Source organism: Leptonotus elevatus, chromosome 4 (assembly GCF_054856555.1).
Source record: "Leptonotus elevatus isolate MCC_2025b chromosome 4, RoL_Lele_1.0, whole genome shotgun sequence".
Taxonomy (NCBI): domain Eukaryota; kingdom Metazoa; phylum Chordata; class Actinopteri; order Syngnathiformes; family Syngnathidae; genus Leptonotus; species Leptonotus elevatus.
In genome coordinates this window covers 6,928,599-6,953,927 of record NC_141242.1, presented here as the reverse complement: position 1 = coordinate 6,953,927, position 25,329 = coordinate 6,928,599, and the positions used below count along the sequence as shown (strand labels likewise).

Here is a 25,329-nt window from a genome sequence, read left to right as displayed (position 1 = left end):
CAAACCTACAGTGTAGAAATATGTAAACATGTGGACCAGAGGTGGCAAATCCAGGTCCAGAAAGTAAAAACCCTGCCACAGTTTGGCTTTAGCCCCTGATGTTAGCTAGCTAGCCAGCAGGTACACAAGGACCATGGGAGCTATCTCGGGAACTAGCTAGCTAGCGCCTGAAAGTAAAAACCCTGCCACAGTATGGCTTTAGCCCCTGATGCTAGTTAGCTAGCTAGCTCTCTAGCAGTTAAACAAGCACCATGGGAGCTAGCTATGGAGCTAGCTAGCAAGCAAGCACAAGGGGCTAAAGCTAAACCGTGGCAATATTTTTACTTTCTGGACCTGGATTTGCCACCTCTGTCGTGGAAGGATATTCAAAATGTGAATTGGGCTAAAACTTAAGCAGTTTTTGTCTTCCAAATGAAAGCCGGTCCTGTTTTTACTAGATATTTGTTGTGTAAGTGTTATCTAATTCTCCGTCTGCTTGAAAAACAGTGTGACTAGTGATTCGTGCATCTTCGACAATTTGGTGGCCCTTTCAATCCAACGGGTCAAGTGCTGTTTGCCAACAGATCATGTGACCAGTTGTTTCCCCCCCTCGTTATTTAATCCTAGTCAGTTTCTCGACTGGGTTTTCCCTCTGCTGACGGCGCCGGGCCGACACCTCGCTGCATGCCTCTGACAAGGCAGCTGGAGAGTGCTCTTAAAGTGGTGCTACACAAGTCCGAGTACCTGTAATTGTGTAGTAGCGGCGTAAAGCTGGCCTCTCAAGGGCAGAGCTGTCATCTGCTGAAAGTGACAGTAACCGCCCGTTTTTATCTGTCAACGGAGCAACAACAGGGAAAAACTCCTCCCAGCTCTGCACTATATCTTTTTTTTCGAGTTGACACCTTGTCTGTGTATTTGCATGTGTGTGAGTGTGAGAGAGAGAGTGTGCTGCCAGTTGCTGAGGGCCCAGTGGATGAGCCACCCCCTGACCTCTCTCAGCCAGCTGTCACGGTGACACTAAGCTAGAGAGGAACGGGCCGTGCGCTCAAGGCCGTCTCGCAAATCCTGTCAAATGTTGGGCTGCTATTGACATGGCTTATCTCCACAAACACGGATTACGCAGGCTAGCCTGCGTTGCGGCCATTTCTGAAGGCCCTTCTTGAGCTCTGTCCACAGCACGCACTCCAGTGCGTTAATACAGATGCTCGTAAAAGCTTTTATCTCACAGTCTTCATTGCTGCTTGATCAGTTTGATTCTTTTATAGGGGTCAATGTCGTTCTTTTTATGCAGAAAATAATCTACAGTGTTGTCTTAAGGACTGTTGTATCCTGTGGATCTGATACTGCATCTGGGATACAATTCTATTTGTATATGTTTGTCACTGTGGAGGCGCAATGGTAATTAAGTTAAGACAAATATGCAAACAGTGTGACATCATACTTGGCAGTAACATAGTAACGTATTGTACAATGCTGTAAATGTTGACATCATTTGTGAACCATAATTGCAATATGTGATTAAAATTTTTTTTTTAATGTACATATATTTTATTTTTACAAAAAAGTAATACGTTAATCTTTATTAATATAAGAAATGTTTTGGTATTTCTATGTAATTAGCTTTATACTAAAATAACGGCAATTTAGCCATTCATTTATTCAAATGGAAGGAAGCTTTTACTCATCAATCACTTCAAGTCAGGTCAAAAATATGTTCTGTGCGCCCCCACTAGTGTAAAACACAGAATTCTGATTAAATTTGCAATCGTGGATTATGAATTAAGCAGAAAAATCCACCCATTTTTAATCCAATTTAGGGGGCGGCCATTTTGTCACTTGTTGCCGCTCGGGTAACGACCAATCACGACTCGGTTTGCTAACGTCGCATGACCAAACCCAGAAAACAGGTGAGCCGTAATTGGTCGTTACCCAAGCCCTGAGCAACTGTGATGTCGTTTTAAGTGGCCAGCAAATGGCTGTACAAGACAAAATGGCCACCCCTTGAGATGGATTAAAAGCAGGCGGTTTTTGCTGCTTTATTTAAGAATTCTGACTTTATTTGTGCTACTATTATTCTCACTTTAAAGTCCGAATTCTGAGATTAACTCATTCACTGCCATAAATTCATTATAAAAAAAAAGATTATTAAAAATTTGGGGCTTCAGGCGGTTACATTTTTTAATCGTAATTAATTGCATGATTTCAATAGTTAACTCTAGATTAATCACACATTTTACATCTGTTCTAAATGTACAACACACGTTTTTTTTAATAGTTTTTTTTTTTACTTTTGGTAACAAAAGTGGGAAAAAAATGTTTAATAGAAACAGGTAAAATTTTATTTTTTTACGTTTATAGCAGTGAATGAGTTAAACTGAGAATCTTGCTAAACTTATTTTCTTTTTCTTTTTTTCTCTCTTCAGTGGCCCTAATCCACTTTTGTACAGAATTCTACCAAACAATTGTTGCATGAATATTCGTCAGTAAATCATCAATCAGATTACCTGTCAGTTTGAATTTAATTGTTCAGCCCTAAACAGAATCCTCTTCCTGTCATATACAAGAAAGAATATATGTATGTTGCTGAACAAGATGAAATGACCCCAAAAAATCCCATGTTTCCATCTGGCTGGCCATACTAAGTGGCCATCCATGTTGCAGCTCGGGTCAGCGGGTCTTGTCGTGTTGCACATTACTCTCCAATCTCTCCGGCGCTGCTCAGAGGTAATACGTCAGGCTGCCAAAACAGCCCGGCATTTCTGCCATGTGTCATAAATAAGCTGGCGGCCGGCGACGTGCGCTTTGCGTGTGCGCGCGCGCGCTGCTCCAAATGAAAAATCGGAGCAAATCCCTGTGATGTGTTTGTGTTCCGCAGTGGCCCTGGGATGAACTGCAGCTCATAAATTCCATAGATGATGTAGCTTTGGCACTGTTATTTTTCTGCTCCCAGTGCAGAGCTTGAACCTGAACACTCTCATCTTCCATCCCTGGAAGAAAAGAGCAGGCAGAGCAAGCCAGCTGTGCAGTGTTATTACAAGGGGGAGTGGATCACACCCCCTCTGCACACCTCTTCCTCCTCCAGCTGCTTTTCTTTTTTTCTTAACCCGGCATTCATTTGCAGCATTCATGTGATCGACAGGCCGAAAATTCAATTTAATGACCTGCCTCCAAGCACGTAATATGATTTTAAAGCCTGTTACGGTCAAGGAGAGGTGCCATTTGCATAATGATCCCGGCGAGATAGGGCTGCAGCCGTTGCCATGGCGCTTGGGAGACGGGCGCGAGAATGGAGGCAGGCCTCTGTGGATGGATGCGGAGAGAGGGGGGTGGGGGTTGGGGGGGGTCTTCCGCCAGTTGCTTTTCAGTGACAAATGGACCACAAAAAAGGCAGCGTGGCCTCTAATAGTATCGATGCGTTGGCTGCGCGTCCCCCTTGAGGTCATTACTGCGTGTCAAAATGACACGCATGCAAACTGCCGGCAATGTCACATGTAAGTAAAGCATGAAATTTGCTTGCCGGGGTGTGGTTGTGCGGTTTAACATGGAGGTTAAGTGCAGGACGGTGCACTCTCCAACCGACGAGGGGCGAGAGAGGATCCTCTCAATCCGGCAGCACTCTGCCCGCCGCCGCCGCCGCATATCCGTTTAGCATGGAGTGCACTCTCAGCACAGCTGCGCTCCATCCCCCTGGGCTCGCCTAATGTTTTAAATCTTTCAAATGTCAATATCACGCTGTTTTAGAGGATGTTGAGTCAAGCAGTTCTGATTGCCGCAGTAATTGACTTAATCGGTGTAAACATTAAAGGCGGGGTTACGCCAAGCCGCTGTCTGTTTCATATTTTCACGTCAGCTTTCGCTCCTCTGTTGTCTTCCAGACGGAGATTGCCAAGCGGCTCAACGCTATTTTAGCGCAAATTATGCCTTTCCTGTCACAAGAGGTAAGCTTTTAATGTAGCGCTTCAACGACATCACTTCACACTTTCAAGATAAAAGCACTTGATGCCGACATTGTGGCACTTCACCATGAATACACAGTGGAACCTGAAAAAGTCCAATATGGGGTGGGAATGCTGGTCCATCTTTGATTTGTTTCGATTTCAAACAACTCACAACTAATTGACTATAGAAGTAATCAATTACTTTGATAATCAATTAATTGTGTACAGACCTTGTTTGATGTAATTGTCCAAATACTCAGAAGCAGACTTATCTTTGTGAAATTGAAAACAATGACCGAACCAGTAACAGCGTACAACCCCCCCGCCCCCCCCTTTTTTAATCACTATACAAATACAAAATAAAAAACAATCACTGGTTAATAAACAGTAATCAGGAAAAAATGCTTTTTTAATAACAAAAAAAAAAATCGATTTTCGGACAAATATTGATTGATGATTATTTATTTATGTTTAAGTATCATTTTAACAGCTTCAATTGTTATATAAGAATGAGTCAACCTCTATTAACTAATTCAGTGCCATTGACGGTTATAGATGTAAAAAATTCATTAGAAGTATTTCTATTAGTTAAAAAAAATTTCACTTTAGTTAACAAGAGTATGAAAGCCTTCATTTTTTTTACATTTAGAACAGATATCAAATTTGTGATTAATTGTGAGTTAACTCATGAAGTCATGCAATTAATTACGATTAAAAAAAATATATATCCCCTGATTCTCCTAATTCTTAATAATCTTTTCTTTTAAATCACATCAGGCGATTATTATTTTTTTATTGTAATCAATCGCATTACTTAAATTGTTAACTCACGATTATTCAAAATTTTTGTATCTGTTCTAAATGTACAATAAAACATTTTTTTCTAGGTTTTCATACTCTTAACAAAAGTGGAAACAATGTTAAACTAATAGAAAAAGTTCAAATGAATTTTCCGTCAATGGCAGTGAATGAGTTAATATTACAACCTAAAAACAATACATCTCGAAACAGCCCAAGCATCAAGAATTGATTGATTGAATTTCTTTTTTTTCTGTTGAGCCACTCAAAATCAGAAAAGTAACTCAAACGCCCATAAAGACATTAAACATCTGTCGTAATTTGACTTGCGGAGGCGGCACTTCATCATCAAGCCACCTAATTGCACGCTACACTCTCAATTTGTGCCGCGGACACCTCACCAAACACAAATTTGAGTCTGCTTATTTCATACATTCCTCTCGCAACAACCTTGGTCAAGCTTGTTTTTATTTCTGGTTCCAAACTTTTGTACCCATTTCCATCCCATCATTTTCCCTCAAAATATAATGTTCAAATTTCTCATCACGTTTGAGGTTCCACTGTCTTTTCAAAATTTGCAAATGCCATTCGCGATGACACTTTAAATGAAACCAAAGCGCTAGATTCACAGATGAATGCGTGTCCTAATGCGTCTCCGTTAATATCTTCCCACAGCACCAACAGCAGGTTGCTCAGGCAGTGGAGCGGGCAAAGCAGGTCACTATGACTGAGCTGAATGCCATCATCGGGGTACGTGGACTTCCCAATCTGCCTCTCACCGTGTGTACCCCCTTTTTTTATTCTTTTTTTGACCTTACCGTGCCTATAATGCACGATACGTATTTGTGAATGCTTTTCATGTTTCCCGTGTTGTGAACTGTTGATGCCAGATGCGGCTTTGAGTTTGAACAAAGAAAATGTAAAAAATCTGATTCATCGATTATTAAATCAACTCATTCATTTCCAGCCATGTTCACTGAAGCAACACCTTTTGCTCCCGGCTGTTTTACTGGATTTTGACTGATTTTGCAAGGCCCACAGAATATTGTGTTCTATTGCTGTAATGGAACCTACCATAAAAAAAAAAGACTAGTCTCTTCTTTCATCAGGGAAAAAAGTATATTTCGATCTGTTTCCATTTTGAAGCAATTAGCATTAGAATATAGCTAAGTTTAATCATTATTCACAAATTAAAACAGTGGGGGGAAAGAGCTTTTTGCCACATGGCCCTGGTTGATCTCATATACTTTGCTGGCACCTGCTGGCCGTTTTTGTAATAACTATCATTGCCTCAAATGTTCTCTTCAATTCAGAGGCTGCATCAAAGCCTTTCTGCATGCTCTAGCATAACCCCCCCCCCCCCTCCCATTAAAACCCCCGTATAAATACGTCTTTAGGAGCATGGTAATATTTAAAATAAAACATATTTATAAATTTTTGGGAGCAAATGAGTTAAAATGATCGTTAGTTTGCAGCCCTAATATACATATAAAGATAGCTATTTCTATTTCTCGAGTGCTAAATTCCATCTGTGTACGTGCATGCGTGTCGCTGTGAACTCTTGTGTTGCTTCCGCGTGGGTCTCTGTGGCGTCTTCACTGCCTTGTTGTGCGATTTATAAATGAGAGCCTGAGAGCTCTCGAGAATCCTCCTCTCAGCCAGTATTGCTTTAATTGGTTAAGGTTTTAACGAGGAGCCTCATCCCTCACTGCTGACCTGGATAGCTGTGGGAATTAAAAGGCTGAGGGTGAGCACAACAACACAGCCGAGCTGCAGCCGAGGCAACGCGCGCGGCAATTGGCCTTCACCACGCCTCTGCTGCACGCAAGCCCGGCACTCGGTGTTCATCACCGCCTTAAAAATCACCATCTGCTCCTCATTGATCAGCGCGCCGGTGATTGGTTTCACCCTCACGCTATCAGTGATCGACTCCACTTGCAGGGTGTTTAGCGAAGGCTGGGCTGGCCATGCCGGCTGATTGGATGATTGCTATTGGAATTCAATTGATGCCCCCTTGGGGACTTTTTGTTCGGGGATGATTTCTCCACAGATTTTTTCTGAGGAGGTGTCTTGAGACTATGGATTTGTGTGCCTGTTGGACTGAACCAGATGTTTTATTACACTTACCGAATGCTGCTTGGGCGTTGATGAAACCGTACTGATCCGAGCTACTACTTAGTTATTTTTTTACATGATTATTTGATGTGTGGCCAGTGTGTAGCGCCATCTACTGGTGAGGAAGACTTACTCCATGTCAGATTTTTTGGGGGGGCCGTTAAGTATCAGTGGCTGGTATTGGTACCCTTCGCGAGCACCTAATACCTTAAAAATGGCCAGTACATTGAGACAATTTATCAATGGATACCATGTGGCCCAATCTTAGCATCTTGTTTGGCACCCACCCTATTTTCTGAAGCAGTCAGGCCGCCGCCCGAGTCACGCTCACGGTGCAAGAACCGGTGATGTAGCTACTGTATGTTTTACGAACACCTTCCCATCAGTTATTCATTGAGGAGAAGCTCTGCAAGGCACGCCAAAATCCTCATGCATATTGTAAAGCAAGGTGGGGTGAAAGAGCGTGCCAGGCAGCCTTCAGGAGATGGCGCCATGCCTTATTGATGGGGCTGAGGGCCATTAATAGGATGCAAGTAGGGCAGCTGCATGTGTTGAGATGACTGCGAGTGGTTCCAGGTTGAGTCGCTAATAGGCCAAATGCAGACCTAGCCCAGATTTACTTTTCCTGCGAGTATGTGAAAATGTCTTGTGAAATTGATGTTGATTTCAAGGTCAGGTGTTTCTTTGCGTTTTTTTGTTGAGTATCTCAATTTAAAAAACAAAATAAAAGCTAGAGGATTTTTTTTTTCTGCCTCAAGTGTACGTTTCTTCGGTGTCAAGACAGTCAAGTTAGCAATAGCACTGCTATGCATGATGGTAGCAAAGCACGCTCATCTTGGTGAGAAGGCCAACTTCAAAGTAAAATCTTCCTAAATACGGTCATACGCGGACATCAGTAGCAGCCCTGGTATGCTTTTATATTGAATTTTTCGTGGCAACGCGTGGTGGCGTAGCGGCTAACTTGACTTGTCTTCTTACCGACTGGAAGGTGGATTGTTGAAGCCCACTTGACGTTTAAATTGCCACTAAGCAACTTCAACGCATCATCCTGAAATTATGTTCAGTCGCTAATTAAAGACAATAAATAAATGAATGAATTTCGCTGACATTTTAGAAAGTGGCGCCTGTTCCAAACGTTAGCGGCTAGCTGGTAGCCGTTAAGCGAGTGACCCATATAGGCTGGTTGGAAGACGGTTAAATAGAGAAAAACTACTCTACACACTTTTGCTGACACTCTGACGCAGTTGTACTTCATACTCGTCCATTTTTATTCAGGCTTACTAAAAAAAAAAAAAGACAGTTTTAGCCAGCAAAATCGCACACAAGATAACAGATCGTTGTATGCGCGCTTTTACCAAGTCCAAAAAGAAAGTGTCTCCTTATCATGGAAGATTACATTTGAGGAAACGGAACAGACTCTTTTATTTATTATTGTCTTCATTTATGGTCCTCTAATGAGAGCTGTTGCTGATCAACCGTGCACATTAGCCATCAGTGGCTCAATAAACACAAATGAGCAAGGATGGCTCTCGCCTGCTGACGACCCTTCATTTCCATGGACGCGATATTACAACGCACTCGCTGTCCTTATTTTTTCTTTGGCCCTCCCTCCCTCGCTGGCCTGCACGTGCTTTGTGATTACATTCACATATGCGCTGTGGCATGTGTCCAAACTACGGTCCGGGTGCCATTTGTGGCCCGCCATCCAATTTTTTTGTGGTCTGCGGCATATACTACAACTTAACACAATTTGTCTTCAAAGCACTGTGGTAGAAAAAGATGATTCCCTTTTAGAAGCAAAAATTGCTTTTTCCACTTTCTGCTCTGTGTCAAGGTCCGATTTATGAACATGAGTCATCCAAAATGTTTTTAAAATGGTCAGCTTTTACCTTATGGGTCTTTAAAATGATCTGTCATTGCTTTTTGGTGGACATTTTTATTGATCTAGTGCTTTCGGTAGACTACTAAAGAGTTGAGTGTTCATATCTGTATCGGTCTAAAAGAAAGTGGTATCGAACATCCCTACATTTTTCTGTATGCGGCCCTCAAGTGAAAAAGTATGGACAGCCCTGCCTGCCCTGTCGGACGAATGATGAGGTCATGGCAGCCATTTTCCCATTCAGGCCTCTCTGCTTCGAGGACAGATACTGGAAGAATGAAGCAATTCATCCAAAACCTTGGCGGTGTGCTGTTTCACCTCCTCGATCTTTAGTGCCTAATATTGGCGAAATGGCGATAATGGCCGCTGATTGAAGCCATTCTTGTAAAAGCGAGGAGGTGCACGCCGTAACGGCGGCTGAATTATTCAGCTGGCTCGCAGACGGGTAATAAATTGCTGATGTTTTTATTGGTGTCTCAGCTAAGTATTATTTAACCTTGCTTTAAACTGCTTACTTCCATGCTAAGGGGCTTTTAACTCCCATCCATTTCCCTGTGCCTTTCAAATATTGATGGCGAATATGGGAGGGTTGAGCGAGTGCCAGCGTGGGACCCCCGGCCCTCCAAACGCACACTCCAAACACTCAAGAGTGAGACGGCCGCACTGCCAAGCTCTTGGCACTTAGTGTTCCTTCCTTCGGTCTTTTTAAGTTTGCCCGTGCAAATGATTCATGTTCTGTTAATGAGTATGATGGGAGGGAAAAGAGGCTGCTTGGGGGGTTTGGAAGCGTTTTAAAATCAGGTAGTTGTTTAGCCCACAGGCTGACAGATTCCTACACATCCTCACATTGCTGAAGAGGATTGCTCACTGAGTGCTGCGGTGCTGCAGTGCACTATTTTACCTGAAGTGAAATGTTTACTCTCCATTAAGTGCAGGTCGACTCAAAGTGGCTCTTTGTCGTTCCCGTTTCTTTCACTCGACGCGCTACTGCTGCTGAGCAGTCAAGCGTCGTGTTCCCCGAGTCTCGTGCGTTAGTTTTGTAGACGGGGGGGGGGGAGAACACAAGTCAGGATTGCAACTCTCGTGTGTCCACAGTCTAAAAATAGCACATTCTCACCCTGCCAGTAATAGAATGGGTCAATTAGGGTTGTCTCTGTCGAATACTTTGATCGAATACTGTAATGGGATCAAACTTTATTTTGGATTAAAGTGTATTACAAAACCATCACCCCCGATTTCTGTTCACTAACCAAATGGTTGCGGACTATTGCCTTTTATTTATTTATTTTATTATTATTATAATTAATTATTAAAAACATATTTATTTCTGTATTATTATTATTATTATATATTTTTTTAAACAATATTTATTTATTTATTTACTTTTATTGACTTACTAATTTTTATGATTAAGGGCTATATAAATAAACTTAACTGAATGGTTTTGTCATTGCTTTCCAAAGTAAAACCAGATGTTTGCAAAAGTCTTATTTTTATTAACACAGGTTAATCAGTCTGCTTTCACAAAGGATTGCCGAAATCAGAGAATGATGAATGAATGAAAACGACAGAGGCCCCATAATTGAGCCCTGTGGAACACCATGCATTCCGTTATACATGTAAATTCCTATTGCACATATTTGTCTGACAAAGTAGGGCGTATCGTCACGAATCATGAGTCAGGTGTGTTTTGACCTCCACCAAACCCCTGGGGTTCGATCAAACCCAAGTTAAGAACCACTGGGTTAAAATGGAAGTCAACCTTAAACATTTCTTGACAATAATGTTATATGTGAACATGACATTCTGATTAATATTACGTTTGTGGAATATGAGTTATGGAGCAAAATCCAGCCATTTTTATCCATCTCAGATCAGCTCACCTGTTTTCTGAAGCTGAGCTGTGATTGGTTGTTACCTGAGCAACTGTGATGTCATCTTCAGTCAAGTGGCAAATTGACCGCCCCCCTGAGATGGATAAAAACGGCTGGATTTTGCTGCTTAACTCATCTTCCACTCACGCAATATTAACCAAAATACCATATTTAGACTAGTGGGGCTGCATAGAACATATTATTGTCCCCCCCTCCCCAAACATTTTTTGGGGTTAACATCAAGCGATCCGCCTCATTCCTGTTTAGTCTGTGCTCTCTACTTGCCTTTTCCCTCCGACCCACTTGGTGTCTTGCATGTCGATTCGCAGCAGCAGCAGCTCCAGGCGCAGCACCTCTCGCACGCCGCTCACGGGCCTCCCGTCCAGCTGCCCCCGCACCCCTCGGGCCTGCAACCTCCCGGCATCCCAACCGTGACGGGCTCTGGGTCGGGCCTGCTTGCGCTCGGGGCCCTGGGCAGCCAAGCCCACCTTCCGGTGAAGGATGAGAAGAACCACCACGATCTGGAACACAGAGGTGAGGTCCACTTAGCAAGAGATGAACGTGTACATTAATGTTGAGACAGCTGCGTAGATGTTCAACAAGGGTAAAACGCGCTCCTGCGTCTCTGCAGAGCAGTGGCAGGGCCCTTAGGTGATGCGCACATCCTGTCTGTTCACATTCTGTCGGGGTAATGAGCTGATACGTTCCCATAAGCTATTCAACAGCTTTAGTTCGCCCATAAGTGAGGCCTGATGATGCCCACAAGTCGATTCTCGTACCTTCTGCCAGGGGGCATCTGTTATTATACGCTAACTGGCTTCTTTCTTTTTTTCTCTCTTTGTTATGCTTGACTTGGTCTTCTTCATCGTGACAACCATGGCGATGTTTGCCGCGCAGAGAGCACGGTGAGTGTGAACGTGACAATGACTTTTTCTTCTGCAGCCATGTTCCAAGATCTGAGGCTGGGAGCAAGGATATTATATAAGTTAACGAAGGCTAACAAAATAACTGAAACTAAAATTGAAAAAATTATTTTTGTCAAAGAAATACAATAAAAAAAAGTTGTAAGTTTATAAAACAAAAAAATTGCTATGATATACTAAAAAAAATCCTCTGTTCTTGTCTCTGTCAATTAATATTCATGAGCTGACAGGTCATTTTCAAAGTATTTTGTTATTGCTGTATATTAGCACTGAAGAAGGAAGGAATTGCAGTTTACTTTTTTACATAATACTTAGTGGTCTTTTTTTAAATCTTGCAATCAACAAAGACTCCATATATACAAAAAAACTAAAACTAATAACATTTTTGAAAAAAATAAAAACTAAATAAATAAAAACCAACAAACCAGCTATAAAAACTAAATAAATTAAAAACGTCGTCATGAAATAAAAACTCATGAATTCACAAACAGGCAATTTTTTCATTTGCCTTAAACGTCACCATACCCATTTCAGGTACCGTAATGTTTTTAGTCCTAAATGGCCACCATCTCGCACAAAGCATTTTTGAATGTGGCGGCCATTTTAGGCAAAAAGCAAAGATACCTGACACAGTAGCAGGGTTATTAGTTTTGGAATTTTTCATTTCAGTTAGTTAGGGTGGTGTTAGTTTTTTATTAGTTTTAATTATTTCATAAATGCTTAGTTTTAGTTTGTTTCAGTATTAGTAAAAAAAAGAAAAAGAAATGTGTATTACTTATGCGCAATATTTAAAAACCACAATGGGAGTGACGTCATCTGAAGGTGCTTTTCTATTGGCTGCTGCTATATGACGTCACTTTTGTGTGACACACGTCCTTATTCCGGTTAATATCAAAATAAATCTACTTAAAATCGCATATAAAATAGTCTCCAAAGGCTCATGCATTAAATTAATTACCAAAGACAAAAACAAAGGACATTTTTGCTATGATTATACTTTGTTTTAGTTGGTGTTGTAAACATAAAATGTAGCTTCAGTTAGTTTTGGTTTTTATTTTATTACGTTGAAATAGTTTTCTGAATTTTTGTTTAATTAGTTTTAGTTAACTAAAATAACCTTGCACAGTAGCCAATGAAAGTAAATAGTATCATTTGATTGAATTTTTCTTATACATACTTTTTTTTTTTCGTAACCAGAGTCATTTATAAACTGAGGTTCTGCTGTCAGGTTTGTCTGTTTGTGCGCTACGATTGCTTGCCGTCTCGTCCAGGGTGCACCTCGCCTTTTGTCCAAAGTCATCTTGTATAAGCTCCAACTCGCCCATCACTGTAATGAGAGCAAGCACTAACGAAAATGGATGGCTGGATACTGATGGTAGGACTTAAAATGTTGAAACACGGAGGAGGGAAAAAAATCTCAATCGACAGAGTTAATGGAATCCTTCTTGGCTCATGCCGAGCCTTCCACAACGTTTAGTGCAATTCTGTTAACTGGACGTGTTCAGGGAAGAGCAAAAAAATGGAGGACGCCTCGGGGAAGGCCGTTGGACACGCTGGAAGGATTCTCACAGCTGGCCTGGGAGCACCTTGGGATCCTCCCGGTGGATCTGGAAGGGAGGTTTTCGACGGACGTCAAGTCTTCCCCAGCATCTGGATAATCACACGAATGGATGGATTTCAAGTAGCTTTGCATCATTTGATCAACTGATGGAACCCCCCAAAAAAAGAAGAAAACTTTTGAGAGGAAGGTAAAAAAAAGAAGTAACGATTCATGTGAAATGAGGACGGTAAATCCAAAGTGTTTAACTCCACAAGGGAAATGACGGTTCTCATGCCGAAGAGATTAGAAGCCACGTCATTTCATCACAATTACGGAATGACGTGGCCGTCCCTGCCTTAAAGGATTTATTTGATCCCTTCCACCGTCTCCCTTGTTTACCGGCTCACTCCCTCTCCCGCTTGGCATGTGATGAATATTTAGAGGCACAAAAGTGTTTTGATTTCCTGGTGGGCGGACCTTCCGTTCGAATGGCCGTGATCTCTGACGACTTGCGAAATTTGCCTTCCTGTAGGCTCGCTCTGCTCAATGGGTTCAGTCATGTCTGAAGAAATGCAACTCCTGGGGCGATTAGCAGGCCTTTTTTTTTTGTTTGTTTGTTTCTGCGCTCTGGTCCCAGGTCATCTGATAGCCGAGTGGTGACTTTGGTTAATGAGTCACGCTAAGCATCCCTTTTTAAAGGTCAGCCATTATACAGACGGTGGCCTGTTGCCCGGGCTGCCAGTCCGTCGGCCATTGTTCGCTTCTTCAGCCTGCTGCTGACTTGTCCACATTATAGCTTTGTTCCACACGGGGGGGGGGGGGGGGTGGTTGGGGGGGGGGTGAGGGGGGGGGCCGCTGGACTGGGGCCCAGTTCCTCCCATTCTGTTGGCGTTGGGAGCGCATTGTCGGGCCCCGCCGCGGAGCACCGGCCTGTCCCATGGTGCCGTGCCCGCTGGCGACGCGGGGCTCGTCTTTCCGTCTCCGAGCTGACACGGCGCCCGAGCGAGGCAATCAATGCCCGCGACATCCACATTCTCTCCTCCCCCGCGCTCTCTCACGCTTAGCCTGAGTGACTGCAGAGAAAAGGCCCTCTGTTCAGCCACAACACTTTGCTCATGTCCCCGTGAGGTCGTTTGTTGTCCAGCTATGAGAAGGAGGGAGCCCGGCTTAGAAAACAAGCCATCCTCCTTTCAGCTGGGATAATGGCCCGTTCTGTTGTGCGGCCAGAGACGGCTTGTGTGTGCGTGTGTGTGTGTGAGAGAGAGAGAGAGAGATTGAGCTTGGCTGGTGTCAGGGTACACTTTGGTGCTGGCTCACAGCTGCATTTTAAGAGTCTGCGGCATCGGTAATTTGGCGAATGAGACTCTTTTAGTGTTTGCCTTGGCACAGGGCGTTCCCTGTGAGCAACTTGTAGCGGATGAATGATTCACTGCGAGATGAAAAAGCTAATAAAGCCTTTGTTTGCCTTTCTGCTTTCAGAATAACTCAATATCGCCATCCGAAAGCTTACGCACAGCCAGCGAGAAACACCGCAGCTCCTCGGACTACAGTTTGGACTCCAAGAAGCGCAAAGTGGAAGAGAAGGACAGCATGAGCAGATATGTATGTTCCCCAAACGGATGGCGCGCCGCTACGGAAGCATAGAACTGACGATGTGGAGTAAACGTTTTTGACATTGCAAGACAACGTATTTGCAAATACGTATAAGTATGTTCAAATGTGTGTGTGTGTATATATACACATATAAGCAAATACTTTTAAATGTGTTTTCAATACGGTCAAATGTATATAGTAAATACGTTTGAACGTATTTCCAAATAATGTTCAATCATACTGGCAAGTACGGTCAAACGAATAAAAATGTGTTTGCAAATATGTTTAAACGTACTGTCTAGGACGTTCGAATGTGTGTATACGCACGCGCATACGTATATAACACGTATACAAGCGTATTTGCAGAAATGCTCGAACGCACTGGCAAGTTTTATACGTTAAATATTTTAAAGTACGTTCAAACATAAAAATACGTTTGAACGTATTAACTCTTTGACTGCCAGACGTTTTCAGAAAAGGGATGCCGCCAGTGCCAGCCGATTTAAGCATTTTGACTGATTTTCAAGGTCCACAGAAAATGTTCTGTTTGGACTATGGAAACACACGTACTACCAAATGAAAGATTGGACTTTCATCTTTCATCAGAAAAAAAGAGTTTGTTTCTACCTTATTCCGGTCTTTAGTAATCAACAATAGAAAATGGTTAGTTTGACCCAATTTCGCCTGTGTTGGACCAAAATACGGAGAAATCAAGCTTTTAGTGAAACGATATTATTTCATGCATTCTAGTGAATTTTACACTTCTTTTTGTCCATGAATGATGCCACAAACACCTAAATAGTGCTTTACTTCTATAAAACACTACCACCAAGAATGAAAAAGTGTTTTTTGATAGCAAAATACGTTTATTTACATTCAACAGTGTAACAATTTGACAACAATTTGGCAAACTATTTACAAATGTGTGCAACTGTGGTGCTATTTACAAATATGTGGATGTTTCAACGACAGTTTTTCTTTTTGTAACACTCTCCTGCGTGCAAGGAGACGCAACAGCATTTGCACAAGATTGCCTCTTCGCGTGCGCCACTTTCTTGCCGGCCGTTTTTTTCCGGGGAATAGCAAGTATATACTGCAGTGTGTCATCAAGTCTAATATCAGGATCATGCTACGGTTTCGTTACGTCTCGCTTCCCCGTGTCCTTCAGTTGCTATACCGGGTTGGTAGGAGATGTTCTGATCCATTTTATCCACTCCATTCATGGTGGCATCGTAGTCCAGAAACAGTGTCTTCTCCGTGATCAGACTGTACCCGCTCCTCCGATGAATATGCATTGGATTCGGGGTACTCTTCATTGTCCGATCGAATGTCCGCTTGTGCAGCTCCGCGTTTTCCGGCCTTAGCAGCGCTAGCCGCGCTAGCCGCGCTTTGCCGGTGGGGCTTACTACGTGTTCATAACAGTCACGTTGGCGTAGAGCTTCATCTTCATCATCATCATCAATCTGCATTGGTCGATGCCAACTCTCCATCGCCCGATCGAATGTCCGATTGTGTAGAAGTACCCGGCCGGCTATTGTGCGCGTTTTCCGGCCTTAGCAGCGCTAGCCGCGCTAGCCGCGCTTAGCCGTGAGGCTTACTACGTGTTCATAACAGTCACGCCAAAGCTTCCAACTTTGGCGTAGAGCTCGTTGTCATCATCATCGTTGACATCAATGCGCTTTTTAGTATTGATTGATGCTTTCCGTCTTTGAAAAAAATGCTCAAGCTGAGCTGCTTGTAACCGGTTGCTTGGTCAAGCCATTGTGGCTTGGATCAGCCATTGTCTCCTCAACACTCTAGCTCCGCCTCACGTCTTCTACTGACGCCCACGGTGGGCGGCCCATCCAACCTTGTGCAAAGAGAGTCATCGCTGCCCTCTAGGGGCCAAAACGAGTCTTTGACTAATCAGATCAGCCTGATACTTTCAGCACAGCTGCCCAAGGCTTTCCTGCACCCGTTTTTGAAAAAAAAAAAAAAAAACATAGGGGACGTCTTTTAACGTCCTCGGCGCCCTTCCCTAGGTTTATGCTAAACGTTTTATAACGTTTATGGCAGTCAAAGAGTTAACAAAACTTTTTGATATATATGCAAATACGTTCTAACTTGTATAAATATATTTGAGCGCATTTCCAAATAAGTTCAAACATACTGGCAAGTACATTCATAAATGTATTTGTAAATACTGGCAAATATCTTCTTTTTTTTTTAGCATTAACTTACAAGTACTTGTATTTGTGTTTTCAAGTACGTTGAAATATCTTCTGATGTATTTGCCAGTCAAAAATGCAGTTCCACACAAATCCAGATCTATTTTTGCTTACATGGAGTTTTCCCTTCACAGGACAGCGATGGAGAGAAAAGTGACGACTTGGTGGTAGATGTTTCGAACGAGGTGAGCATACAACTTTTCTGACTCTTCTAGGCAACCATTTTAAATTAGGAGTGGGCAGCCGCACACGTCCCAACCAGATGTATTACAAATATGCCATTTTATATAATAACCAAATATGTGCATGTCTTTTTTCTTTTTTTTTTGAACCAGTGTACAGAAAGAAGTGTATCGTAAGCAAAAACTACACACCGATTTATTTATTTAAATTTGCTGTCACATGTAAATTCCCACCCTGGCACTGCTGAACTGCAAAACCGGCGTTGAGAGCAAGAACTCACTTTGTGAATATTTTCACCAAATTCAACTCAAAAGTTTGAATATTTATTCTACTGTATTTTTGTCCTGCATGTCATTCAAAATTCCCGAAAGTAATAGGCGAGCTCACTCAAATGTGCATCGCAGCCCAAAAATCTCACAAATGACTTACAAATATTCTCTTCTGCGTGTTTGTTTTTAATATGACCGTATATGCGGAGAAAACTTTGATTGTTAACAATGACGGCACAGAACACGTCCCTGGAGTGAACACGATTGTGTTTTGCTGCAATGTCCTATTTTGAAGATCCGATCAATGGCATCATCAATCTATTGACATTATGACCAATTTGGCATCAAATACAAAATATCTGCTGATCCAATCTGAGTAAAGTCTACTTTTAAACGTTAAATATGTCCATGTTTTTTTGGATGCCACATTTTGAACCTCATCATTCACTTCAAATGAACTGTTAACAGTTCTTGTTTGTTTACTTTTAAGATCGGTGTTGTTGATGGTGTCTTTTAAGATTTTTTTTTTTATTTGCCGAACATATAATTAGATGACTATTTTACCTGAAAGAATGCCGTTTTCTTGACCTAATTTAGTCCTGGCTTCTGGCCTGGAATCACTCTCTTCTTCTCTGATGAGAAATGTTGTTGGGTCTCGAGGAGCTCTTGAGCAATGCCTGCCACCTAGTGGCGAACACTGTTATTACAATGCAAAATGCTCAAGTGTTAAACTGTCACCTTTCTGCAGGACCCCGCCACGCCTCGGGCCAGCCCAGCACACTCGCCGCCCGAGAATGGCATTGATAAGCCCCGCCCCCCCAAGAAGGACACGCCCAACAGCCCAGCATCCGTGGCGTCCTCTGGGAGCACCCCGTCCTCCAAGGCCAAGGAGCTCAGTCACGTAAGGCAGCAGGAGTTGGTTCAAACTAGGCCAGAAAGGGGTTTAAAGAGCCAGCATAAGGGATACGTCCGAATAAATCTAGGACGTTTTTGGCAGTGGATTAGGGAATAGCTGTCTATGCTTTAAGTGCATGACTAAACGTCAGGGATAATATTGTCCCGAATCAGGATCAGTCAGGTCCTCTCTGTTAATAGCTCAATGTATTTAACGATTCAAGGATTTTTTTTCCCCCCCCTCCCCGCTGCCTCACTAAAAGATTAAAGCCAAAGCAGTAAAAGGATAAAAAGTGCCTATCCCCATTGTGCTTGTAATAGGTTTTAGAATAAATAGCAGTTTATGGCTGTGCAGGACTGTGCGCGTTGTCAGAATTAGACTGGATTAAGTACAGTTTGCTCTCAAATCGTCGGTCTGAACGCTGCCCAGCTTCCCAGATTGTCAACACTCTGGCTCCGTCGTTCCCTCGACAGAATGACAAATCCTCCACGCCGGGCCTCAAGTCCAACACCCCCACCCCGCGGAACGATGCCCCCACCCCCGGCACCAGCTCCACTCCTGGGCTCAGACCCATCCTGGGCAAACCACCAGGCATGGAAGCGCTCGGTTGGTAACATTCTCCTCCCTCGCTCGGCATTGCAACGCGCCGCCAAGCTTTGCCGTCCTGTTTCTGCCACGTTCTCTCTTTGCCCGCAGCAGCCCCAGCCTTGCGTACGCCGCTGTCCATCGCAGGATCCTACCCCACGCCCTTTGCCATGATGGGTCATCATGAAATGAACGGCGGCCTGACGAGTCCTGGTGTGTACGCTGGTCTCCACATTTCGCCTCAGATGAGCGCCGCTGCCGCTGCCGCCTATGGGCGCTCCCCAATGGTAACGCATCCTCTCCCATTGGATATTTGGCCTATATATATATATATATATATATATATATATATATATATATATATATATATATATATATATATTGATTACTTTGCCAAGGTGGTTGTTTTTCTATTGTTTTTTTTTTTTGGCTTACTGTGTCGTCTGTCAACTTTTTTTGGTATGTATTAAACTCATTCACTGACAATTTTGATGGGGGTCAACTGTAAATTTTAAACTTTTGCAAAAAACTTTACTGATGCATAATGACCAGTAGATGGCGTCCATGCCCCATTTTGGATACGAGATCAGCATAGTTTGAGTCCACTGAGAGGTTATAAAAGAGCAGAATCTAAACATTTCTTTTCTGGTGAAAGGGGAGTGTATGTTCTTTAATTTGGTAGATTTAGTCTTTCTCTAATCATTGAACACAACATTGTGTGGGTTTTGAAATTGTCCAAACGCTCTGAATTTGCTGGCAGTGAGTGAGTGAGAAAGCACAAGGTGTCAAACTCGAGGCCCGGGGGCCTGATCTGGCCCTCTAACTTGCATGATCTTTGCTAAAAATTTGTACCAACATTTCAAATAGTCATGTTGTAATAAATAATAGTGTTGAGATTTTGCAATATTTTTGTTGTTATTCTTTGTGCAGCAACTTTAACAATAATTGAACAAACTGTTATCCTTCACTTCTGATTTCAAAACTCGTGATCCATCAGTTTGTTTCACCGTCATAATGGGAAACCATAGTTACAAAGTGGCCTGCAACAAAAATGACTTTGACCCTGTGAGTTAAAGATTTTCCGATTGAAACATGCCGTGAATTTGCACTTTGTGACTTGTAAATAATTAAAATGTCCAAAACCGTGATTGTCGTGACCAATTGTACATCTGACAGAAACAGAAGCTCAAATGTCAAAACTGATCCAGATGCACTCAAAAGTAAAAGCTTGTTGCCTTGAAACGTCCTTTGAGCTATTAATCATGAATTTCACAAGCGCCAATTGTTTTAGCCTTGGTGGAGGTATTTAATAGCCTTGCTTCTGTTTTGTTGTCTTTCAGGGTTTTGATCCTCACACCCACATGAGAGCCCCGGGCCTTCAAGCAAGCCTCACATCCATCTCCGGAGGCAAACCGTAAGTTTTCCACTTGATTTATGTGTGGGACGTCCACCTCATAATGTGAAGAAACGGGAAAGTAAATCAACCCCCCCCCCCCCTTTCCAGTGCTTACTCCTTCCACGTGAGCGCCGACGGCCAGATGCAGCCCGTGCCTTTCCCACCCGACGCCCTGATCGGCCCCGGAATCCCACGCCACGCCCGCCAGATCAACACGCTGAGTCACGGCGAGGTGGTGTGCGCCGTCACCATCAGCAACCCCACACGCCACGTCTACACGGGCGGCAAAGGCTGCGTGAAAATCTGGGACATCAGCCAACCCGGCAGCAAGAGTCCCGTGTCCCAACTGGACTGTCTGGTGAGGCGCCCCCGCTGATTCACCGCTCACTCATCGGCGCGCATTTTTCACAAGCCGGTTTGTTGTTTCGACAGGTACGAGCTGTTTTAGCAAACGCCGGTTCCATTAGCAGTAGGACGATCCTTTGTTACACGCACACTTGGCGCTGACAGCTCGGCTATAACCACAACAAGCAAGCTTTCATTCAGTAATGACACGCCCCCCTCCGCTTTTGAGGGAAGCAGCCCACATAACTATTACATGACATTTTGGAAATAATATAAACACAACAAAGACGACGTGACCATCAACATCTGTTGAAAAGAGCTTTGAGAAACACTCTTATTGATTTGTTCTGACGGCTGGATTTTTTCATTCGCTTTCCCCGAAACCGCCGAGCACGCATCGATTTGTCTCTTTGTGTCCCGTGCGCAACAGAACCGGGACAACTACATCCGCTCGTGCAAGCTGCTCCCCGACGGCCGCACGTTGATCGTGGGAGGCGAGGCCAGCACGTTGACCATCTGGGACCTGGCCTCTCAGACGCCGCGCATCAAAGCCGAGCTCACCTCCTCCGCGCCGGCGTGCTACGCCTTGGCCATCAGCCCCGACGCCAAAGTCTGCTTCTCCTGCTGCAGCGACGGAAATATTGCCGTGTGGGACCTCCATAATCAGACTCTTGTCAGGTGGGAGGAAAGCTTTTTTTTTTTTTTTCATCATAATGTTTGTACGACGGCATATTAGGGCCACGTATAAATATATATATATATATTTTTTTTTTTAGAGGTTGGGGCCAATATTCCGAGAAAAAAACTTGACACTTTATAAAGTCGCAATTTTGCCACTTTATAAAAACTTGTAAATTTGTGATTTTTATTTTTTATCTTTTTGTAAATTTACGACTATAAAGTGGCAGATTTTCAAGTTTTTTTTTCTCGGAATATTGCCCCCACCCATTAATATATATATATATATATATATTAGGGGTGTGAATTGCCTAGTACCCGGCGATTGAATTTGTGTCACGATTCAATACCGATACAAATCTATAAATTGATTATTGCCATTTTTATTAATTTTTTTACTCAAATTTAGAAAATACTAATCAGTAAACTTGTACATGTACACTGTAAGATTTGTATGAAAATGTATTTATTTATCTGAAAATTCAGGCTTATAACTGAGCCACTGCATTTAACAAACAGGTTGCCGTCTGTTTCATGTTTAACCGCACTGAAATAAAAGTTTGAGGCTTAATATTCCATTTATATAACATTCTCCCATGCTTAATGTGTGAACCCTAAGTAAGACGTTTTGTTGAATATTCCCATAAAAAAAAATGTATGTTTAAAAATCGATTCGTCCGCATATCGATTCGATATCGCGATATATTGCTGAATCGATTTTTCCCTAACACGCCTAATATTTCTCCATGGCTAATACGCCGTCGTATGTTTGCCCTCCTTTGTGTTTTGCTTGCAGGCAGTTCCAAGGTCACACAGACGGCGCGAGCTGCATTGACATATCCCACGACGGCACGAAGCTGTGGACCGGCGGCCTCGACAACACGGTTCGCTCCTGGGATCTGAGGGAGGGCCGGCAGCTGCAGCAGCACGACTTCACCTCGCAGGTACGACGCCAAACAAGCGGCCGGCGGCAACTCGGGATGCAACACGACGCCATCTTTGCTCATTTGCCTGTCGCGATGATTCCGCTTTTCCAGATCTTCTCGCTGGGCTACTGCCCGACCGGCGAGTGGCTGGCTGTGGGCATGGAGAGCAGCAACGTGGAAGTGCTGCACCACTCCAAACCGGACAAGTATCAGCTGCACCTGCACGAGAGCTGCGTTCTCTCTCTCAAGTTCGCATACTGCGGTACGAGCGCACACGCGGAGCAAATATTATCCAAATATGGTCAATTTGACATGCGAGCGGCCTGAGTTAATTGTACACAATTAATCATTTGAAAGTGTTGAAAAGGTCAGTAAAAGTTACTGAGAAGTGTTGTAAAACTTTGTCTAATTCAGTGGTTCTTAACCCGGGTTCGATCGAACCCCAGGGGTTCAGCGGAGGTCAAGGTCGCGATGATACGCCCCGCTTGACCATAATTGGCTGCAGGTGATCAGGCGACATTGTTTGGCCCATTTGAGCCGCGGGGAATTTGGTGTGTGCTCAGTCGTCGACTTGTGATGGTACATCGTGTGATTTTTAATTGTAACCCCGTCATACTTTTCGCTCGTGGCTTTGAATACGAGTTTGGGAAGATGACGTAACACAATTTGTGCTGGCGCCATGTTCGTACCATTTTGATCAATGAAATCGGAGTAAATTTGCCTCTTTTTTTTTTTCATAAAGCTGCTGACTGCAGAAAATTCCATTTCGAATCACTGCGGCCACCTGTGGCCGAAAAATGGAATTGCACACTGCCTTCTTCACGTACACGATGCTTAAATGATGTCACATCTGCAGACAGAGGGCGGGAAATTCAAACCCGACTCCAGTCTGAAGACTATTGGCCAGATGCTTTCTCATTGAGTAGCCATTGTGAACAGCTAAGGCGTTAATTCACTAATTAGATGTTTGAGTAAAAAATGGTCAAATAAAAATGCTATTGTAAAGATATTTTGGGTCAGATTGTCATATAGGGCAGCTTTAACATTAAGTTGAACAATTTTGGAAAAATAGTTTTGCAATAGTTTTCTTTCTCATATATTTTTTATTTTATAATACATAAATCTTATAGGTTAGTTAAGCTTGTTAAAAAACAAACATGGATTAATTGGAAAGCCATTTTATCGACTTAAATGACACAAAAGTGTGACATCAACGTACGTCGGCGCGTCATGGCATTTGATCGCAACTTATGAGCACACGCGGGGAAGAAAAGAGGAAGTGACTCCCTCATTTTGGTCTTGCAGGGAAATGGTTCGTTAGCACCGGGAAGGACAACCTGCTCAACGCTTGGAGGACTCCCTACGGCGCCAGCATATTCCAGGTATGTCGCTCAATATTCTCTTTCTGTCGCCGCTCCAAAGGCATGCGCGCGTTCGGACCAATAGGAAAGGTCACCGCGACCGACGTCGCTCCTATCGGCGAAACCCGAGTTGTCGACCGATCTTACTCGCTCAACTCGAAAATGACGCCGAGCACCGCAACCCCAAACCCTGAGACGCGTCTCTTTTTGTTTCTTGAACCAGTCCAAGGAGTCCTCGTCCGTCCTGAGCTGCGACATCTCCACCGACGACAAGTACATCGTGACGGGTTCGGGTGACAAGAAGGCCACGGTGTATGAAGTCATCTACTAAGATGGCGCCGCCCCTTTTATCACAGACAGCACGGATGTTGCCCGCGGCTCCCGCACGGGGACGTCCAGGAGGTTTGGCAGTGCCAGACCAAGGTGGATGTTTTTTTTTTTTCTGGCGAATCTCCGGCTCTGCACTTCCTCCCTCATCCAACTTGTACAGCGAGAGCAGTTCCCAAAGGCACTAAGAAGAAAATAATGTTTTGCTGTTTTGTTTTTTTGCTTTGTTTCTTGGATATTCTTCCCTTTTTTTTTCTTTTTTTTTTGATGTGGAAGTAAAGTTCCATGACACGACTAGAAGCGGCGCTTCGCTCTGGAGTTTCTCGTTGGAGGTCCTGTGAAAAGTGTACATAATGGAGTTAACAACAACAACAAAAAAAAGGCCTTTTTATAGATTTATATTTTGGTGTCCAATTACGCTTGTGATGGTTCTTTCTTGTTCTCTGTGATTTTCTGTCCCCTCTGGGAATGAAAATTAGATTACTTTGTAAGAGGATATTCTATTTCCTTCCCCCCCTTTTGCTGTTTTTTTTCCACAATGGTTGTGCTGGATGACCTTTACAGAAATCTAATTTGGATTTTTTTTTTTCCTCCTCCCTGAAAAACAACCTTTTCCTCCCCCACTGGAATTTGCTTTAACACAGAACACAGATGGTTGAGCCGTGGATTTTTCGCAGTGGATAATTCGAAAAAGGAGGAAAATGGTGGTCTGTGCTACTTTTTGGGAGGGCTCGACGAAGACCTCACCGCGGACTCGGGCTGCTTTCAAATGGATTACTGTCTTACTGAAGGACTGATGACTTTTTACGGCGAAGCAGCTGTGACTTGATTTCCGGCCCGCCGATGTGACGTTTCATCGCCCGGCTCAACAAAGTCATCCGCCTCAAAGGCCCCGCCTCCATCTCGCTGGCGTTTTGCCGCTTTGTGACTGATCTGCAAGTGAAAACCGTCATCAGCACATAATGACTTTTTGGGTTTGCGTTCCTCGGTATTTCGTCATATTCCACTCCAACCTGCTCAAAGATGAGAATCGTCTCTTGCGTAGAACACGTCGGACCGTCGCATTCTTGTCGTCATCCTTGAAGACTGTACAGTTGGCAGTTGTTGATAAGTCAATAAACTGTTTTTGTATAAAAGAAACAAAAATGGCTGGCACTGCTGATGTGAGAATTGATTGCGATGGGAGAGGACCGATACTGCATATTGTATCGGCAGGACAACTGCGCTAAATTTCATGCGGTTTTAAGGAAAACGTTTATTTTGGGATAAACGGGTCTTTCTTTAAAAGTATATGCCATTGTTTTTTTTTTAAATATCATTTAGTATCAAAAGTACTCGTGGTATCGGTATAGGTGACTACTCAAGAACTCTGAAAAAAGTGAAAACATTGAGAATTTCGAATACGAGTTATTCACTTTTCCATAATTCAGTGTCATTAGAAACGAAGGGTCTCTTCGGATTAAGTTATTTATTTTAGGAAAGGTTTGAATTCTAAAACTTATCAGCATCAGCTTGGAA

General features: G+C 43.2%; 1 protein-coding gene across 1 annotated transcript in view; it reads left to right on the top strand.

The window, feature by feature from the left end:
* Window positions 1–24,957, top strand: part of tle3a (TLE family member 3, transcriptional corepressor a) — a 33,046-nt gene extending 8,089 nt beyond the window's left edge. The window contains exons 6-21 of the mRNA XM_086072908.1: window positions 3,855–3,917; window positions 5,391–5,495; window positions 10,913–11,122; window positions 11,483–11,488; window positions 14,526–14,648; window positions 16,981–17,031; window positions 18,047–18,199; window positions 18,667–18,799; window positions 18,890–19,065; window positions 20,119–20,192; window positions 20,283–20,532; window positions 20,950–21,197; window positions 21,994–22,141; window positions 22,235–22,385; window positions 23,429–23,505; window positions 23,708–24,957. Of these exons, the coding sequence (XP_085929034.1) occupies window positions 3,855–3,917; window positions 5,391–5,495; window positions 10,913–11,122; window positions 11,483–11,488; window positions 14,526–14,648; window positions 16,981–17,031; window positions 18,047–18,199; window positions 18,667–18,799; window positions 18,890–19,065; window positions 20,119–20,192; window positions 20,283–20,532; window positions 20,950–21,197; window positions 21,994–22,141; window positions 22,235–22,385; window positions 23,429–23,505; window positions 23,708–23,815 (2,076 nt within the window). The 3' untranslated portion in view covers window positions 23,816–24,957. The remainder of the gene's footprint in view (window positions 1–3,854; window positions 3,918–5,390; window positions 5,496–10,912; window positions 11,123–11,482; window positions 11,489–14,525; window positions 14,649–16,980; window positions 17,032–18,046; window positions 18,200–18,666; window positions 18,800–18,889; window positions 19,066–20,118; window positions 20,193–20,282; window positions 20,533–20,949; window positions 21,198–21,993; window positions 22,142–22,234; window positions 22,386–23,428; window positions 23,506–23,707) is intronic.
* The last annotated feature ends 372 nt before the right edge of the window (window positions 24,958–25,329 follow it).